Source organism: Diabrotica virgifera, chromosome 7 (genome assembly GCF_917563875.1).
Source record: "Diabrotica virgifera virgifera chromosome 7, PGI_DIABVI_V3a".
Classification (NCBI taxonomy): domain Eukaryota; kingdom Metazoa; phylum Arthropoda; class Insecta; order Coleoptera; family Chrysomelidae; genus Diabrotica; species Diabrotica virgifera.
In genome coordinates, this window is record NC_065449.1 from 178,776,258 (window position 1) to 178,798,693 (window position 22,436).

Consider the following 22,436-nt stretch of genomic DNA (forward strand, 5'->3'; position numbering starts at 1 on the left):
GGTAGACGACAAATATCACGACTGAAGAACATTCTGGACTGGACCCAGTTAAAGACCCAGATGTTTTTAAGAAAAGCAGAAGATAAGGACGAATGTGCAATGGTTATAGCCAACCCTCATTAGTGGAGTCGGCACTAGAAAAAAAGAGGATAAATTTAGCGTTCTTGATCTTTGTTTTAACTGGAAGTTTATTTTGTCTTGAGTTCTTTTAATTGTACCAAACGACATCCGCTATATCAATAAAAACAATTTGAACATTAATTGTTTGATATAAGTAAATACATATCGACTATCCCTATAGTAAGGAGCAAAATAACTATTCCAGACCATGATCTTGGCACAATTTCAGAACAAATAAAAAAGCCTGACTTTGATATATGAACGTAGGAGATGATTTATATTCACAAGTCTCTTTGAAAACTACAAATTGTTGTGATTGATTTTTAGTACCACGTGCGATAATTGAAATCTTGTCCATGCTAAAATAGTTCCAATTTTTAACGTCAAAATTAGACTACAAGCTGCTTTCTATTAGTCATTCTGAGTGTGTTTTAGTTTGTGCTTGATCGAAAAATTACTCAGTGTTTCCAAGGTGATGAGTTAACATTCCTAAGTCATTTTTAATGGGTAAGTTATGCAATTCATATTTTTTACATTTACCCACTGATCCAAAAAACGGAAAATTAATTTTGTGTCATCGGACATGACATCCATTTGTTTTCTGAAACATGCTTTTCTGCGGCGTAGATTGCTTATAGTAAGGGAGGCAAATATGCTAAATTTGCAGTTACTCGAGCGTTATGGGGACCCATTGGGTTCTGAAGATTAGGTCCTAAAACCAAAAAAAGTTAAGTTGAGTTTTTCATTTTAGTGGGAAGTTTCCATTTTAATTTAATTTTCCATTTCTAACAATCATTTTTTTCCGATTATAACGTCTTCTATCCATAATTCGAAAAAATGTCTCGAATAAAAGTTACTTATTTTTACGTAGGTAAGTAATCCAAATCTTCAATAAAAATTGGGGGCTCCTAATTAAGATTTTAAAATAACCCCCACCCCACCTCCCTGGGTGGTCGTGTTTGATGTCATTCGATAGATGTTTAAAAAATAATCAACACGTATTTTTCAGTTTTTTGATCTGATGTTCATTTCACGAAATATCGCGGAATTCCTATTTAAAATTTTTAAGTTACCCCCCACCCCTCTCCGTGGCAGGTCGTGTTTGGTATCATTCGATAGACTTTTGAAAAATATAACACGTATTTTTCAGTTTTTCGATCTGACGTTCATTTCGCGAAATATTCGCTTTTTTGTGTGAAACTTTGTGATTCTCCCATTTCCTTACGCCCGCGCCCCCTCATATCGTCAGATTTTTGAAATATACACTGCTTTGCATGTACTTAACTTAACATATTTATCTTAATCTGACGATTTCGAGTTTTTCTAAGGATATATTTTTTTTCGGACCCCCTTAATGAACATTTTTAACAAGGTACAAGGTTTCTCCCCATGTGATTTTGTGACGCGTTCAAGTAGCAGCAAAAATCCTTGCTTGGGCTCCCCTATCATTAGAATCTATTTACATTCCTTCGAAACGTCGACACAATGCGTCACGTTTTACATTCTTCTATGAATATTTATAGTCCAGAAAGCCACTGCGCATCCGCTAGAAAAAATATTCCGATTCGGATTTTTTGCACAATCTTACTCAAAAAGGACCCCTTTTAACAAATTTGCATGTTGCCAGGACCAAAAGTGGGTCAAAAATTTTTTAAACGTTTTTTTTTTGTTTTTTTCTTAAAATTATTTTTCTTGCACGGAACAAAAATTTTTTAGGTTTTTTGGATCATTCCAAAAAGAAAAGGTCTTTAGTGACTTTTCTCAAAAACAATGAAAAACTGAAAATTTGAATGTTGCCAAGGTAGGTAGATATTCTTTGAACATCGATTGATGAAATCCCGAAGAGTTTTTTGCAATACAGTGTTCAAAACTCCTTTGCTTTTTAATTTCTAATCACGCATGCGCGATACTGTTTTCCACCGTTGTTGCATGTGTATACAGTATGGTGCAAATGAAAGGAATAAATTCGTTATTTCGTAAACCGGCGACTTTAAGGAAAAAACCCGAAACAGGTCGATTTTTATTTTTAAGTTATGATATTGTGACATATATGGTATACTAGTGGTGTCATCCATCTGGGCGTGATGACGTAATCGATGATTTTTTTTAAATGAGAATAGGGGTCGTGTGCCAGCTCATTTAAAAGGTTCTTCAATTCTTTATTCAGTAATATAAACATTTACATAATTATTTATACAGTGTGTCATTTATACAAAAATTTTTTATTAAATTAAATTATTTGACAAAACAGAAGTAGAAGGACACCCTGTATAAATAATGATGTAAATGTTTATATTAATGAATAGAGAATTAAAGAACCTTTCAAATGAGCTAGCACACAACCCCTATTCTCATTTAAAAAAATCATCGATTACGTCATCACGCCCAGATGGATGACGTCACTAGTATACCATATATGCCACAATATCATAACTTAAAAATAAAAATCGACCTATTTCGGGTTTTTTTTTTCTTAAAATCCCCTTAAAAATTTTTCTTAAAATTTAAAATTTTTCTTAAAATTTAAAATTTTTCTTAAAATTTCGGGTTTACGAAATAACGAATTTATTCCTTTCATTTGCACCATACTGTCGGTATAAAATAGTGTCGCGCACGCTTGATTAGTTAAAAAACAATGAAGTTTTGAACATTGAATTGCAAAAACCTCTTCGGGATTTCATCAATCGATGTTTAAAGAATATCTACCTACCTTGGCAACATTAAAATTTTCAGTTTTTTACATAGTTTTTGAGGGTTAAAAATGGCCGATTTCGCAATTTTTCAATTTTTAATCGCTTATATGTCAAAAACTATCAACTTTAGAGAAATGTCACTACAGACCTTTTCTGTTTGGAATGATCCAAAAAACCTAAAAAAAGTTTGTTCCATGCAAAAAAAATAATTTTAGGGAAAAAAAAACAAAAAAAAACGTTTAAAAAATTTTTGACCCACTTTTGGTCCTGGCAACATGCAAATTTGTTAAAAGGGGTCCTTTTTGAATAAGATTGTGCAAAAAATCCGAATCGGAATATTTTTCCTAGCGGATGCGCAGTGGCTTTCTGGACTATTAGGCGTTTTCTTATACGGTATGCACTTGCATCTTTTTGTTCTAACGATCCGTTCCAGATATTGGCGATCATCTTTGTGATTCACTTGACTATATACAAGCCTATTGATTATATTGCCTTCCAGTACCTTTTACATACGCTTTTACCTTATTTACCATGTGAATTTGTTTATGAGAGTAATATTTTATAACGTATTGTCCTTCTGTACTCAGCAGCTCTGTCTCAATGTAACGTATCTGTTGAAACTTTTCATTGACCAAGACAGAGAAATGTCATAAGGACATGTTTATTTTATTTTTGACATTGCATGTTAAGTTAGGTTAGATTCAATGTGAGTGGATGCTCGATCTAAGAGGTCTGTTGTGGCTCATCCGTAGGTTAAAGTTGTCCCTTCAGTCCAGCTTTTTAACAAACTTTATTATGGCCTTGCCATAAACACATTCCTTTACACCTCTTTTACAGCCACACAGCTGTAGTTGTTTTGCCAAAATCTCCTTTCCTTACAGGTCTGTTAAAATCAGCTTATTTTCCACCATTGTTTATTATGTCAATTACTCGTTTTATGTGTAGAAAGGTGGTTAATGGTTAATGCAATACCTCTGCAATACCATTATTAATGGAGTGACTGATTTTCTGAACTACTTCGTCAAGTGCTGTTTCTGACTGTTGATTCTCCTTTTTGATATGCATGCTGGTTTTCATTGAGAAGATGATCCCTCAATGGCCCACAGTCTATCAAGTTTTATTTCTATTGTCTTCAACAGAAATGATGTAAGACTGATAGGTCTCTAGGATTTAGGTAGGGTAGTTATCTTATTGTGTGTAGGTACACCACCCTTACCAGTTGTCCAAGTCTTTGGTATATAACCTATTGCTATGCTAGCCCCAAAGATATTTGTTAGGATGGGTAATAAGAAGATGTCAAATCTTTTTGGCAGCCGGACAGAAAATATTCCATCCTCTTCTGGAGATATAAATGGAGCAAACTGGTTTATTCTCCGGTTTGGTGTTTATTGCAGAGAATTCCCAGTCTTCCTTCCTAGGATGTTTAGGTCATTCTAGGATTTCAGCCTGAGTCTGCTCATCAATAATTGTTGATTCTAGAAAGTAGATCTGTAGTAAGAGCTATAACGTTTCCTTTCTAGGACAGGCCTGGTCCCTGTGCCGTATCCTTAAGGTGAAACAGTAGCGATCAACAGGTAGCGAAAACGCGTTCCAAGATTGCGGCTGTAATTTTGAATATTTTTTCGAGATATTTGGCACACGTATTCGTAATATAATAAAGAATGGCGGTACAGAGCCCAATTTGAAAAATATATTAATATGTGGAATTTACTCTGTAATTAAATACAATATTAAAAAAACGAGCCTGTACCGCCATTAAGAAGAACAAAAAAATACACTTTCTTCAAATAAACTTTTTTATCCGATGCCTAGATTTTGTGTCATTTTGGAACTACTAATGAAATAAAAAATTTTAGTAGTTCCAAAATGACACAAAATCTAGGCATCGGATAAAAAAGTTTATTTGAAGAAAGTGTATTTTTTGTTCTTCTTAATGGCGGTACAGGCTCGTTTTTTTAATATTGTATTTAATTACAGAGTAATTTCCACATATTAATATATTTTTCAAATTGGGCTCTGTGCCGCCATTCTTTATTATATTACGAATACGTGTGCCAAATATCTCGAAAAAATATTCAAAATTACAGCCGCAATCTTGGAACGCGTTTTTGCTACCTGTTGATCGCTACTGTTTCCTCTTAAAATGAATCTTGTGTGATTTTACATCATCAAATTTCAATAAAAATTACTGTTTTTACATTAAAGCACTCAGTATATATTTTGTAGAATTTGTTTAAGATATCGCTTAAGTAGAATCTATTCATTATTAATGAATCGCAACTGAACTTTAGACACAAACTTTTAGGGACCGGACGATGAATAACCCTAACAAGTTGTGCGAAGGCTGTACAAACTTTTAAGACCACAAGGGCTGAACTCAAAAGAAAAAAGTTGGGTAGGTTGACCTTTTACATGTTTAAATGTGAATTATTTAAATTTAGTTCCAAGTATCAAAGTAGATCTATACAAAAAGCAAAAAGTATTATTCTATGTAAACCAACTACTTGCAAAGAATAATTTTATGTTACTGTTGTTTCGATAAAAGAAATTGGCATAGATTTTTTTCCGCTACGGTGTTTAACGTTCTACGATAATAAAACAGTACTGCTGCTGTAAAACATCTTTTTGCAAACATTATTTTTAAATTTTTGTATACATATAGTTATTATCTCATCTAGTATGAGGAACGCACGGAACAATGAACCTAGAGTTCAGTGGAAAGATTCAAGCATAGTCTTGGAAGAAACAGCTAGTAAAAAATGAAAAATCAAAGAAGCGGCTCTAATTATATTAAATGAAACAAATTGTGTGCATTGCAAATGCAAATTCCTCTACAGAATGTAATCAAAGCAAGAAAGTTTTATTGAGATCCATCCAACTGCAAAAAATGGGCAGGTTATCGTTTTATTTCCTCGCCTATATTAGAATACTTGGCAAGCAAAGACATTCAGGGTAGGTATCCCAGACTAATTTATCCAGGCCATGTCTCTTAAACTAATAGAGATTTTCGAATGGGACAAAAACGTATCAATTTTATTTGTAATAAATACACTTTAATATGGCGTAGAAAAAATCATCCCCTAAATATTCATCCCTTAGTCACAACCCCTAACTTTAATTTTTTAAATAGCACCCTGTACATTTTTTATAGTTTTGGATGTGGTCTTCTATTGTCTATTCCAGTGTTTTTCAATCTGTGGTTCGCGACCCCCCGGGGGGGCGAAGCCTTTCTCGGGAGGTCGCCGACTGAAAGAAAAAGTTGAGGTTCTTAAACACAATTTTAGTGCGAAGGATGTGCTTGTTTGTTTTTCAAAGGTTTATCAAATTGTGGTGATATGTTTGAAAGGTTAATCAAATAATTTTCTAATTGCAGTCTACTTCTCTTTTTAGTTTTAATGTTTCCTTGAAGAAAATGTCAGTTCACACAAGTATGAAGTGGCGAATTGCACTAACAATTTAAGAGCTTCCCTTGCCAGCTCTGGATATTGGTGCTCTTCTTTTCATCCAAAATACGTCGACACTTTAAGAATAAAAATCCATTTTAGGCATGTTATCAGTAGCCAAATCTAGAAAACATTCTTTCATTTTTTTGGTGACATCAGCCAGATCTATTGATTTGTCCAAAAACAAGGGTTTAAAATTCATCTAGGCCAATTGTCAGTTTCAGAGTGCAAGTCTGGAAAGTATGTCAAAAGTTGTGAAACTCGGTTAGTTAAAAGTTATGAAACACGGAAAAGACTCAAAAACGTTTTGTTTTGCAGTGAGGTTGACCACAAACGAAGTTTTGCGTGAGATGATTTTACTGTATCTTTAGTTGTGAAAATATTCTCTTCTCTTCCTTGAAGGTTCTTGTTCAAATTGTTAAGATGGCTAAAAAGATCTGCCAAAATGCTAATTTCAAGAGCTAATAGGGCCAGAAGTAAGCACATTAACAATACAGCTCTCAGTTCCAGAATTCTTGTCAATACCTTTCTTTTGAATAGCCACCTAAGCTCTGTGTGATAAAGGACATTTTGATGAAGCGAGCCCATATCTTCACAAACGATTCTAAATAGCTGGGTTTGCAAAGCTTTACCTTTGATAGAATTTACAATTTTTATTTCCTCCTTGAGCACGTTATTTAAATCAAAAGGTATTACCTTAGCAGTGTTGCCAATAGCATTTCTCTAGATTATCCGATGATGGCTCGAAAAATATCCGATTTGTCACGAAAAGGTACGCTAGGTCCAAAATTATTCTGTTATTAAAATCAATGTTGCCAATGTTATTCTTTTAGTCCCCTTAACAACCATCAAATAACAAAATCCGTTGTTCGTACGCCAATCAGTTGATTGTAATCAATTATCATTATGATAATTAACATAATTAATTAATTAATTGATTATTAATTATCAATTAACGTAACAATTATTAACATAATTGATTAATTAATCAATTAATCTGATAATTGTAATCAATTGTTTTCAGCAACCCAATGAAAGTTGACATTGACAGTAATTAAATATTTGATAATGATCAGTTGATTCCATTTCTGATTAGCGTTCGAACAACCGGCCCTTTAATCTGCTGGATTCTCTGTTTCACAGTTTAAAAAAATTCGTTTATAGATGAAAATCTCGTATCCTTGCTGAATACCTAATTCATGTATGTAAATACTATTTACTTACTATTATTATATTATTCGTATTTTGTATTATCGTAAGTGTTACATTCTAAATAAATAAATAAATCTAAATATTTCATTATTTGGATCGTTATATTTATTATAATTATTTAAGTAAAAAAACACTTTTAAATATTATTTTATTAAAACGTAATAACTACCTAAAACTAGGTACTAGAAAAATAAATAATAAATAAATCAATACAAAAAAACTACAGCTACATTAATAGCATAAGCGCAAAATTTCTGGCCAATGCTTTTAAAATGCATTATTTTTTTCGAATCCTTAGAAAGCTACCAAGTATTATTTAAAAATTTAAACGCAGAATAAAATATTAAATACATTATTATCGAGGGCCGAAAGTCCCTGAAGATAATTTTTATTATAATAAGTTACAGGGGTGAAAGAAAAAGAAAATTTTGTGTGTGATTTTTAATTTCAAATATCTCATTCAAAAGAAATATTTTGTTTATTCCAAGGGACTTTCAGCCCTCGGTAATAATGTAATCTTTCATTCTGCGTTCAAATTTTTCAAAAATATTTATTAGTTTTCTCAGGATTCGAAAAAAATGAATACGTTTAAAGATTATTTCAAACAGACGTTTACTTATTTCAAACAGACGTTTACTTAAGCACTGCACTACATAAAATGAAAATAAAACTAAATCGTCAGTGAATTAGCTTTCATAAGTTTAAAGACTAAAAACTAAAAACTCATAAATAACATCGGAGGGCAGACGGTTTCTGAAATTTGAATTGGATTAGTATGCCTTAAGTGGAGGCACTTGTGCATTTAAATTCTAAACAGAAGAATTGGCACATGTCCCTTTTGTCAAAAGATGAAAAGTATCGGATGTCGGATGTCACTAACTTACATTAATCCAGTATAAAAATTTGGGTGGAACCAAATAAAATTAATGTGTTGTTGGTGTTGGGAATATATGGATGAGAAAGATTTAGTAGATGGTAGATACACTGAAAAATATACGCAAATATCCGATTTATTTAAAGGTACGAAGAAGATACAACAACTCTCAAAAAGGTACGCAAATCGGATAATTATCCGCCGATTGGCAACACTGTACCTTAGCAGCTAAAGCCTGTCGATGAAGAAAATAGTGTGTCTAGGATATGTTTGGCATTGTCGTTTTTATTTTTCAATGAGTCCGCTATTTTTGCCAGTTATAGCTTTAGCGCCATCGCAACAAATAGCGATATATTTTTTCCAATTAATATTGTAGTCGCACATAGTCGTGCTTTCTAAAAACATATCGTACAAAAGGAAGTGCTTTGCAAAATAAGATTTCGTCTATGAAACTGTCATCTGCTTCAAAGCGCACAAATACTACAAACTGTGCACAGTAGGAAACATCTGTAGAATTCGTCAAACTGCAGAGGAAAATGTTGTCTGTTCTTTAATAAGCCCGCGTGAATAAAAGATAAGGAGAATATTACCTAACGTACGTAGTTTTTAATTAAATTATTTCTTTGGCTTTCTATGACACCAGGGGTCGTTAGAATATTTCTACCTGTAAAGGGGTCGCCAAATCCAAAAGATTGAAAAACACTGGTCTATTCAACAGATTTTTTAAAAATAAAATCGGTTGGTAAGTAATCAAGAAAATATCAGTTAATTTTTGTTAATTATGTGTCCCATACTAATTTATCCAGGCTATATTTCTTAAACGAATAGAAATTTTCGAATGGGACAAAAACTAATCTATTTCATTTGTAATACACTTTAATATGGCGTAGAAAAAATCATCCCATCCCCTAAATATTCATCCCTTAGTTACAACCCCTAACTTTAATTTTTTTAATAGCGCACTGTACATTTTTTTATAGTTTTGTATGTGGTCTTCTATTGTCTTTTTAACAGATTTTTTGTTAAATAAAATGGTTTCGTTTCACAAAACTATAAAAAAATGTACAGGGTGCTATTAAAAAAAATAAAGTTAGGGGTTGTAACTAAGGAATGAATATTTAGGGGATGGTATGTTTTTTTCTACGCCATATTAAAGTGTACAAATGGAATAGATCAGTTTTTGTCCCATTCGAAAATCTCTATTCGTTTAAGACATAATAGCCTCCATAAATTAGTCTGGGACACATAATTGAAAAAAATAAACTGATATTTTCTTAATCACTTACGAACCGATTTTATTTTTAAAAAATATATTGAATAGACGACAGAAGACCACATCCAACAATATAAAAAATGTACAGGGTGCTATTAAAAAAATTGAAGTTAGCGGTTGTAACTAAGGGATGAATATTTCGGGGATGATTTTTCCTACGCAATATTAAAGTTTATTACAAATGGAATCATCTGTAGCTCGAAAACCCTTTTTGCGTCCTGGCTTGTTCTAGGATTTTCCGCCATTCTGTTCTGTTCCTTGCTTTGTTCTTCCAGTGGGTAATCTCAAGTGTTTTCAGGATTTCAAATGGAATAGGTACATCAGTTTTTGTTCCATTCGAAAATCTCTATTAGTTTAAGAGATATCATCATCATCATCATCATCATCATCATCATCATCATCATCATCATCATCATCATCATCATCATCATCATCATCATCATCATCATCATCATCATCATCATCATCATCATCATCATCATCATCATCATCATCATCATCATCATCATCATCATCATCATCATCATCATCATCATCATCATCATCATCATCATCATCATCATCATCATCATCATCATCATCATCATCATCATCATCATCATCATCATCATCATCATCATCATCATCATCATCATCATCATCATCATCATCATCATCATCATCATCATCATCATCATCATCATCATCATCATCATCATCATCATCATCATCATCATCATCATCATCATCATCATCATCATCATCATCATCATCATCATCATCATCATCATCATCATCATCATCATCATCATCATCATCATCATCATCATCATCATCATCATCATCATCATCATCATCATCATCATCATCATCATCATCATCATCATCATCATCATCATCATCATCATCATCATCATCATCATCATCATCATCATCATCATCATCATCATCATCATCATCATCATCATCATCATCATCATCATCATCATCATCATCATCATCATCATCATCATCATCATCATCATCATCATCATCATCATCATCATCATCATCATCATCATCATCATCATCATCATCATCATCATCATCATCATCATCATCATCATCATCATCATCATCATCATCATCATCATCATCATCATCATCATCATCATCATCATCATCATCATCATCATCATCATCATCATCATCATCATCATCATCATCATCATCATCATCATCATCATCATCATCATCATCATCATCATCATCATCATCATCATCATCATCATCATCATCATCATCATCATCATCATCATCATCATCATCATCATCATCATCATCATCATCATCATCATCATCATCATCATCATCATCATCATCATCATCATCATCATCATCATCATCATCATCATCATCATCATCATCATCATCATCATCATCATCATCATCATCATCATCATCATCATCATCATCATCATCATCATCATCATCATCATCATCATCATCATCATCATCATCATCATCATCATCATCATCATCATCATCATCATCATCATCATCATCATCATCATCATCATCATCATCATCATCATCATCATCATCATCATCATCATCATCATCATCATCATCATCATCATCATCATCATCATCCAGCCTTCTGCATCCAAAGTTAAACATAGGCCTCCCCTAATTTCTTCCAGTTTTGTCGATCTTCGGCTTTCTGCAACCAATTCCCAGCAATCCTTTTGACGTCGTCTGTCCATCGTGTAGGTGGTCTACCTCTACTTCTTCTGTCTTCTCTTGGTCTCCACACTGTAATTTTTTGGGTTCACCTCCCGTCCTTCATTCTGGCTACATGGCCCGCCCAATTCCACTTCAGCCATGCTACTGGCTCTATGACATCTGTGACGCCTGTCCTTCTTCTGATTTCTTCGTTTCTGATTCTATCTCTGAGAGTCAGTCCAAGTAGTGACCGTTCCATTCTTCTTTGGGCCACTCTAAGTTTCGTTGCTGTGGCCTGGGTTAACGATAATGTTTCGGCGCCGTAAGTTATGACTGGAAGCACACATTGGTTGAACGTCTTCCTTTTCAAATAATTTGGCAAGTTGCTCTTAAAGATGTCTGATAGAGCTCCATATACGGCCCATGCTGGGGTGATCCTTCTCTGTAATTCAGCAGTTTGATTGTCCCTGTTAATTTGGATTTCATGCCCTAAGTATTTATATTAATTTATGGACCAATGCTATTTCGTTGACGTCGACTTTTGGATTTTCGCTTGGTACCAGATTTGTCATGTATTGTGTCTTTCCAAAATTTATGTTTAAACCAACTATCTGCCGCATCTTTCCCCAAATTCCGTAAACTGACAAAAGCCTACCTATCTGAGAAAGATTTTCTTAATCAATAACTAAGAAATTACAGTACCCTTTGCACAAGTAGTATTTTTATTATAATTACGTATTTTTTATGGGAAATAAGCCACAATTTTACTAAAAAATGAATGTATTAACGTTTCGAAGCCCAAATCGGGTTTCGTTGTCAAAATACAAAATACTATTAAAATAAAACAAACATGTTGTTGCTAAGTAAAAAAAATCTTCTAATAATTTATTTAATCTGACTCATTTATATTGGCAATTCAGACGTATATTATACATTTTAAAGTAGAAGACTTTAAAATGATATCGCCAATATTTATGAGTTGCGTTCCTGGGACGACTTTACTAAAAGATAGTTCATTCGATTACATGAAATCAATCCCAACTCAAGAATATCCGTCGCAAAAAAATCATAGCATGTGATCTGTCTTTAAAAAGACAACCAAATGCAACGATGACAGTAAAATTCTCGCGTGAGAAATTCCATAGTAAATCACGAGGGAAAACCAGGAAAAAACCTCGTGATACTATCCCGACATCGTAAGTATTTGGTCTTACATTTAATCTACCTTCAAAAAACTAATACCAAATTCTGACTTTAATATGTTTAAATTATAAATAATATTAATATTACATAGATATACAATAAGTAATACTAAAATATAAAATTTGTACTAACTCGATATGTTATTGACTGACTAATCGTGGTATTTTCTTTCTATTGACTTCCTCTTTCAGTATGGGTAACCACATCCTACTGCATTCTACCGAGGAATGATTTTTCTCTTTTTACTATCTGATTCTTTCAGGACTATACTTGAATCTCTCCACTGAACTCTATGTTCATTATCCCATGCGTGTTGACATATCTGAGATCTATCAAATTCTCTGTTTTTAATATAAGACTGATGTTCACTTATTCTAACGTTTAATGGTCTTGATGTTTCACCTAAATAAAATTGTTCGCATTCACAAGGTATTCTATAAATGCAATTCTTTGTTCTTTCTTGTTCATTGTTAGGTTTAGTTTTAGATAGAATAGATCTCAATGTGTTTGTTGTTTTGAATGTTGTTGAAATGTTGAATTTATTTCCTATCGTTTTAAGTTTCTCGGATAGTCCTTTTATATATTATTATGGTATTGTTATTTTCCTCGTATTATTTCTTGTGAATGTTGTAGGATCCCGTTCTAAGTTGTTCTGTTCCATTCGATCTAATCTTGTCAATTCCTTATTTATAAACGATAAACGATAATCATTTTTTAATAAAACAGATGTTAACAATTGTTTTTCTTCTAAAAATGAATTTTCGTTAGAACAAGTAATTTTGGCTCTATCATATAAGGATTTAATGATTCCCTTTTTAACGTTGATGTTGTGATTTGATTTGTAATTGAGATATCTGTTGGTGTGTGTTGGTTTTCTATACACTTGAGTCTCATATCCAGTATCCTTCTTTGATAATTTTTTAATAATATTCCTTCGAAACTAATATCATTTCTAAACAAAATTTAAGACCCACAGTATGGTGGAGATATGTAGATGATGTGTTTTCAATATGGCCTCATAGATCAGAATTGTTGGATACATTCCTGAATATTATAAACGATCAAGAAGAGACAATAAAATTTACAATGGAAAAGGAATACAATAACACTTTGCCTTTCCTCGATGTTTTAGTCTCAAAGAAGGATACTGGATATGAGACTCAAGTGTATAGAAAACCAACACACACCAACAGATATCTCAATTACAAATCAAATCACAACATCAACGTTAAAAAGGGAATCATTAAATCCTTATATGATAGAGCCAAAATTACTTGTTCTAACGAAAATTCATTTTTAGAAGAAAAACAATTGTTAACATCTGTTTTATTAAAAAATGATTATCCTTTATCGTTTATAAATAAGGAATTGACAAGATTAGATCGAATGGAACAGAACAACTTAGAACGGGATCCTACAACATTCACAAGAAATAATACGAGGAAAATAACAATACCATAATAATATATAAAAGGACTATCCGAGAAACTTAAAACGATAGGAAATAAATTCAACATTTCAACAACATTCAAAACAACAAACACATTGAGATCTATTCTATCTAAAACTAAACCTAACAATGAACAAGAAAGAACAAAGAATTGCATTTATAGAATACCTTGTGAATGCGAACAATTTTATTTAGGTGAAACATCAAGACCATTAAACGTTAGAATAAGTGAACATCAGTCTTATATTAAAAACAGAGAATTTGATAGATCTCAGATATGTCAACACGCATGGGATAATGAACATAGAGTTCAGTGGAGAGATTCAAGTATAGGCCCGAATGAATCAGATAGTAAAAAGAGAAAAATCAAAGAAGCGGCTCTAATTATGCTAAATGAAACCAATTGTGTCGCAAATTCCTCGGTAGAATGCAGTAGGATGTGGTTACCCATACTGAAAGAGGAAGTCAATAGAAAGAAAATACCACGATTAGTAAGTCAATAACATATCGAGTTAGTACAAATTTTATATTTTAGTATTACTTATTGTATATCTATGTAATATTAATATTATTTATAATTTAAACATATTAAAGTCAGAATTTGGTATTAGTTTTTTGAAGGTAGATTAAATGTAAGACCAAATACTTACGATGTCGGGATAGTATCACGAGGTTTTTTCCTGGTTTTCCCTCGTGATTTACTATGGAATTTCTCAGGCGAGAATTTTACTGTCATCGTTGCATTTGGTTGTCTTTTTAAAGACAGATCACATGCTATGATTTTTTTGCGACGGATATTCTTGAGTTGGGATTGATTTCATGTAATCGAATGAACTATCTTTTAGTAAAGTCGTCCCAGGAACGCAACTCATAAATATTGGCGATATCATTTTAAAGTCTTCTACTTTAAAATGTATAATATACGTCTGAATTGCCAATATAAATGAGTCAGATTAAATAAATTATTAGAAGAATTTTTTTACTTAGCAACAACATGTTTGTTGTATTTTAATAGTATTTTGTATTTTGACAACGAAACCCGATTTGGGCTTCGAAACGTTAATAAATTCATTTTTTAGTAAAATTGTGGCTTATTTCCCATAAAAAATACGTAATTACAAAAATGCCACAAGGAAATAGCTTCAGAACAACAGTATTTTTATTATCATTTTTTTTGTCTATATTTGGGTGTCATATGCAGCAGCTTAACTTTTAAACTTATTAATTACTATGTAGACTATGCATTTGCAATTTACTTAAATTTTGCAATTGATTACTTCTGTTTAACTTCATTATTATTGTTATTATTGTAAATATATTGACGATTTATGTAATTTTAGTAAATTGGATTGTTCTTGTTTTGTTTTCTTGACTTTTTTTAAGCTTTGTCGATAAAATTGTACAATTTTTCATGACAATAAAGCATATTTCTATTCTATTATAACTTTTTTACAGGCGGCATCTAACTCAGTAAGCGTAGTTCTAATCTCTTTTAAGTTGTCTGTTATAAGAACTATGTCGCCTGCGAATCGTAGGTGGGAGAGCCTTTCACCGTCGACATTTATTCCTTTGGCGTCCCACTCCAATTGTTTGAAAGCATATTCAAGTACTGCCGTAAAGAGTTTGGGAGATAACGTGTCTTCCTGTCTTAAGAGATATAGCCTGGATAAATTAGTCTGGGACACCCTGTATAGTACTACTGGCTAGTAGTTTTCATCGTTGTCCCGAAAAATTTATAAATGAGGGACTCGTAGTTTGTTAAGATACGTTTATTTAGATTATTTAGATGGCAGGCAATCAAAAAATAAAATTCAGATGTAAAAAATCGTATTAAAAAATTCATTGTGAAGTTCTCTCGGGTCAAACCCGAAAACTATTGTTGGAAGCTAATAAGTACAAACAGGATCTCTGCTCCGTAGGGCACAATATTAATTTCAATATTTGAATTATACACACTGTAGCGGGAATAATATTGTTAGTAGGTCAAAAATCCCGACAATGCATATTAACAAATATGCAGATTTTAATTAAATTTACTGGTTGCTGCACTGGAAATTATTTTGTGTAATTGAAGTTCTGCGAAAATAACAAAGCCAATTAAAAAATGTGTACAAAGGTAATAAAGCATTGTTCGATATAAAAACAAATCCTACGACAAATGTTAACATTTTAATGAAAACAGTATACATATAAAATACAAAGAAAAAAATAAAAACTAACAGAATTTTAATTACGACGGTATTATAAAGGGGCGTTTTCCTACAAATTCGCCGGTCGCTGGTAGCAGCGAATTGGTAGCCGCTACCAATTGATCCATGCATCGTTAGCGAACTTTTCTCCTAGAAGCTACTGGGTCGCTGCTACCAACGACTGAGTCGTCAGTCGCCGGTCGCCAGTCGTAGGTCTCGTTGGGAAGCATACTAGCGTCCCCCGTCGCCACAAATACTACTGTCTTTGTTTGTTTATTGTTTATATTTGGTGTATGTACATGCAAACATATTTTGTATAATTATTGGTAGGTACTATATTAGTTGAAAAAGTCGCCGGTCGCCAGTCGTAGGTCTCGTTCGGAAGCAGACTAGCGTCCTCAGTCGCTACGAATAGTAGATAGGTTTTGTATTTTTTGCATATTTATTTAACGACTATAGAAATAGGTTTAAAAATAAATACAGTGCTCAACAATTGATATGAATCAAAGTAATATTTTATGCCAAAAATAGTTGGAGTTTGTAAACGTTTAATATAATTATTAAAATATTAATAACCCGACTTTGTTATCAAGTTTAAATGAAATAAAATAAATTTTCTTATTGTACAATCCGCTTTTTCTTTTTTTTTTACTATAGTCAGCAAAATTTTGAGCACACAGTTAGGGTTCAGTTGTTTTTCATAATGGAGTATTTTCATTAGTCAGTTATAAACTATGCCTCGAAGACGTTTAGATATTGTCCGAATGTAACAGATTGTGATGTGAGGTGGGTCAACGAAAAGTGAAGTGGCTCAACGTTTGGGGTTTTTACAAAGTGTTGTAAATAGAGCTTGGAATCGTTATATCACAAATAGTGTCGGCTCATAACGTTTATGGTGGATGGCGACAACGGAGTACCAAGCCTGTTGATGACCGATATATGCGAATTATTGCTAGATGGAACCCAATATATTATATTGCTGGCATCAACAGAACATTGCGTAACGCCACTGAAAGAATAATTTCAAACCAAACCGTTAGAAGAAGGTTGCGTGAGTGGCTTAAGAGCAATAATATGTTCATATCATCCAGTAATAATCAGGAAACATCGCGGATTAAGAAGACTATGGGCTGAAGAACACAGCAACTGGACAATCAGCGAATGGAGAATCTGTATATTTACAGATGATTCTAGATTTCGTATAAACAATTCCGATGTTCGTATTTTGGTTTGGAGGAAACCAGGAGAGAGGTATAATTAAAATTATAGGGTGCCTACTACTACTTTTGGGGGAGGCGCTATTTGCGTTTGGGGTGGTATTTGTTTTGTTAGCCGCACCGACTTAGTGGATCTGACAAATTCTACGATGATGGCTCAAAAATATAGAGAATGACCAGTATCCCATGTTCAGTATCACTGTATTGACAAAATGAAGTGGCCAGTCATGTCACTAGATATTAACTGCATAGAACTGGTCTGGGCTGCTATAATACAACTAGATATGTTAGATTAATTTAGGATAATATGTGTTAGATTAATTTTAGATAATAATACGCTTATAATACGTTAGATGTAAATACGCTTCAACAGTTAAGTGAAACTGTGAAACACATATGGACAACTTGGGATCAAAATTTTTTGAATGAATTTATTGAGAGTATATAATAGAGCAAGAAGTATAATCCAGTCACGAGGAAGTCCACTAAAATATTAGAATTTTTTAATTTAGTTTTGTAGGCCAATTATCTCGTTATTTTTGATTTTGTAGAACACAATTTTAAGTTAACTTATTTTAATAAATTGTTAACATATATTATTTTTGCTTTTGATTATTTGTATTTCAAAATATATGTATATTGTCTAACTATAACCAACGAAAAAATACTGCAACGTCAACAAACTTTTAAAATATTTAAAATAATAATTATTATGATCCTTATCTATTGTTGAGCAGTGTATCTGTGTTTATTGTTTATATTTGGTGTATGTATTTAGCTATTTTATACTACATTAGTTGAAAAAAAGACCCATTAATAAATTTTGGAAAAAACTGATAAGTACATATTCATTGTTATTATACCTACCTACATACAGTAATGGAGGCTTCGACTACAGAAGATGATGATCAACTGATTCATGTTGTTAGCAATTATCCTGAATTTTACATTCCAAAAAATGAATCATATAAGTTGACGGCAAAGAAAGACATTTAATTTCGGTAAATTTAATTAAATAGAGAAGTATTCGCAGCTACCAGCGACTCGGTAGCGGCTACCAATTCGCGGCTACCAGCGACCGGCGAATTTGTAGGAAAACGCCCCTTAACGCTACAAAAACTAAACTGGAATTTAAACAACAAAACATCAGGGAGTGATAACAGAAATGCAGAACTCATAAAATATTATGGAGAGCGAGTCTTTCCTGGAGCAGTTGTGGAAAATATATCTTCTTCTTTAAAGGATTCTACATATTATCATACACTCATCGTTTTCGGCATGTAGCGTAGTCTCCGAAAAAACTGATTTTACAAAGAGATGTCTGATACCATACTAGTCCAGAAAGCCACTGCGCATCCGCTAGGAAAAATATTCCGATTCGGATTTTTTGCACAATCTTACTCAAAAAGGACCCCTTTTAACAAATTTGCATGTTCCCAGGCCAAAAGGAGGTCAACAATTTTTTAAACGTTTTTTTTTTGTTTTTTTCCTAAAATTATTTTTTTGCATGGAACAAAGTTTTTTTAGGTTTTTTGGATCATTCCAAACTGAAAAGGTCTTTTGTTACTTTTCCCTAAAGTTGATAGTTTTTGACATATAAGCGATTAAAAATTGAAAAATTGCGAAATCGGCCATTTTTAACCTTTAAAAACTATGTGAAAAACGTAAAAGTTGAATGTTGCCAAGGTAGGAAGATATTCTTTAAACATCGATTGATGAAATCCCGAAGAGTTTTTTGCAATACAGTATTCAAAACTCCTTTGTTTTTTAATTTCTAATCACGCGTGCGCGATACTGTTTTCCACCGTTGCGTTGCATGTGTATACAGTATGGTGCAAATGAAAGGAATAAATTCGTTATTTCGTAAACCGGCGACTTTAAGGAAAAAACCCGAAACAGGTCGATTTTTATTTTATATAAAAACAAATCCTACGACAAATGTTAACATTTTAATGAAAACAGTATACATATAAAATACAAAGAAAAAAATAAAAACTAACAGAATTTTAATTACGACGGTATTATAAAGGGGCGTTTTCCTACAAATTCGCCGGTCGCTGGTAGCAGCGAATTGGTAGCCGCTACCAATTGATCCATGCATCGCAAAAAATTTTTATTAAATTAAATATTGGACAAAAAAAGAAGTAGAACGGCACCCTGTATAAATAATTATATAAATTTTTTATATTACTGAATAGAGACTTGAAGAACCTTTCAAATGAGCTAGCATACGACCCCTATTCTCATTTAAAAAAATCATCGATTACGTTATCACGCCCAGATGGATGACACCACTAGTATACCATATATGCCACAATATCATAACTTAAAAATAAAAATCGACCTGTTTCGGGATTTTTCCTTAAAGTCACCGGTTTACGAAATAACGAATTTATTCCTTTCATTCGCACCATACTGTCGGTGGAAAACAGTGTCGCGCACGCGTGATTGGAAATTAAAAAACAAAGGAGTTTTGAATACTGTATTGCAAAAAACTCTTCGGGATTTCATCAATCGATGTTTAAAGAATATATACCGACCTTGGCAACATTCAAATTTTAAGTTTTTCACATAGTTTTTGAAGGTTAAAAATGGCCGATTTTGCAATTTTTCAATTTTTAATCGCTTATATGTAAAAAACTATCAACTTTAGAGAAAAGTCACTAAAGACCTTTTCTGTTTGGAATGATCCAAAAAACCTAAAAAAACTTTGTTCCATAAAAAAAAATAAATTTAGGAAAAAAACAAAAAAAAATGTTTAAACAATTTTGACCCACTTTTGATTAGCACGCTTGATTAGCAATAAAAAAACAAAGGAATTTTGAATATTGTACTGCAAAAAACTCTTCGGGATTTCATCAATCGATGTTCAAAGAATATCTACCTACCTTGGCAACATTCAAATTTTCAGTTTTTCACATTGTTTTTGAAAAAAGTCACTAAAGACCTTTTCTGTTTGGAATGATCCAAAAAACCTAAAAAAACTTTGTTGCGCGCAAGAACAATAATTTTAAGAAAAAAACAAAAAAAAAACGTTTAAAAAATTTTTGACCCATTTTTTGTCCTGGCAACATGCAAATTTGTTAAAAGGGGTCCTTTTTGAGTAAGATTGTGCAAAAATCCGAATCGGAATATTTTTCCTAGCGGATGCGCAGTGGCTTTCTGGACTATACGCTCCGGACAGTATGAATTGTTCATATTTAAAACCATTAAAATCAATAGTGTTCGGAAACTAAACGCTACATGCCTGAAACGGTGCATGATAATATGTAGAATCCTTAAGGCTGATTCTCATTATAACGCAAGGCAAGTGCTCGGCATGGGCAAGGCATCGGCTCGGCAAGATACATTTTACATAAAATCTTATGCATTGCACGGGATGTAATTCACACTATGCGTGCCAGGCATGCGACGTTCTTTTCGAAACAATCTTTGCCGAGCACGTGCCTTGCCGGTTCCTTGCACGTCTAATGAGAATCAGCCTTTAAGAGCCATTTCCGTGACGGAGGTCTCCAATCATCACAGAAATTCGGAATTTACAGAGGGCGCTGCTCTGAAAAGTTCATGTTTGATGTGCATCCGTACCATCGTACCTATGCTTCTTTTTCTTAAATCTTTCCCTGCACGATCCATCGGACCAAGTTGTATCTCTCTCCACGTGTAATATGTCCGAGATCGTGACCCGTCAAAATAGCCCGGTCAAAACAGCCCCGTCAAAAAAGCCCCGTCAAAATAGCCTGGACACAAAATAGCCTCGACAAAATAGCCCGCAAACAAAATAGCCCCGACAAAATAGATCGCGATCGCACACAAAATAGCCCCGGTCAAAACAGCCCCGGCTAAAACAGCTTCTTAGTAAACACCTCCAATAAAAAGTTTTACCTTTTAACGGAGTACCATTTATTTTAAGTTACTATACTAATTGGGAAATAAGTCACAATTTACTTAAATTATTTTATTAACGTTTCGACTTCCATTTCGGACGTCGTTGTCAAAATACAAAATATTAATAAATTAAACAAAAATGTTGTTACTCAGTAAAAAAATTCTTCTAATAATTTAATTTAATCTGACTCATTCATATCAGCAATTCAGACGTAAAATATGGTGCAAATGGAAGGAATAAATTCGTTATTTCGTAAACCCGCGACGTTAAGGAAAAATCCTGAAATAGATCGATTTTTATTTTTAAGCTCATTTGAAAGGTTATTTAATTCTCTATTTAGTAATGTAAACAATTACATAATTGTTTATACAAGGTGTCCAAAAACTTTTTTTAATTTAAATTATTTGACAAAAAGGAAGAATGTATTTAATTTAATTTAAAATGCATTTTACTGTTGCCTGAAAACAGAAAAAAATGTTTATATCATAAATAAACATTGATTTTCGCTTAAATTAAATGTTCAAACTTCCAAAAGGCAGAGAAGACAGGACTCGAGTTCTCTGAAAAGACCATTTTTATTTAATGTGGTTAAGATAAACATCTGAATAGAGAATAATTACCATTTCCGAAAAAATGTATTTTTAAGGAATTATTTCATGATGAATTCTGAAGGGAGCTTTTTTGTCGGGGCTATTTTGTCGGAGATATTTTGTCGGCGGGCTATTATTCCGCGGCTATTTTGTCTACAGGCTATTTTGTCGGAGCTATTTTGTGTGCAGGATATTATGTCGGGGCTATTTTGTCGGAGCTCTTTTGACGGGGCTATTTTGACGGGGTACCCATTTGTGGAGTTGATCATTGTTCCAAAATATGCATGTTGGCCTACTCTACTCTACTTTGACATTAGTTCCGTGTATGGAAATATTCTCGTTGTTTCTTTGAGTTTTAGATATTTTCATAAATTTTTTCTTCTTGGCTTTCATTGTTAGACCGTATTCTTGTCCATATTCCGCTATTCTGGTCACTAGCTTCGAAGATCTTCAATATTTTCAGTTAAGCTGACAGTGTCATCAGCATATCTAATGTTGTTAATTAGATCTCTTCCGAGTAGGCATTAAAAAGAATTGGCGATAATACGCATCACTCTCTTACCCCATGTCTGATATCAATGGAAAAGATATGGACTAGAAACA

At 32.9% G+C, this 22,436-nt stretch overlaps 1 protein-coding gene across 1 annotated transcript in view; it reads left to right on the forward strand.

Moving 5' to 3' along the window:
• The first annotated feature begins 607 nt into the window (after positions 1-607).
• LOC126887867 (rho guanine nucleotide exchange factor 10) overlaps positions 608-22,436 on the forward strand; it is a 414,596-nt gene continuing 392,767 nt past the window's right edge. Inside the window, exon 1 of the mRNA XM_050655766.1 lies at positions 608-627. Coding sequence (XP_050511723.1) covers positions 624-627 — 4 coding nt within the window. The 5' untranslated portion in view covers positions 608-623. The remainder of the gene's footprint in view (positions 628-22,436) is intronic.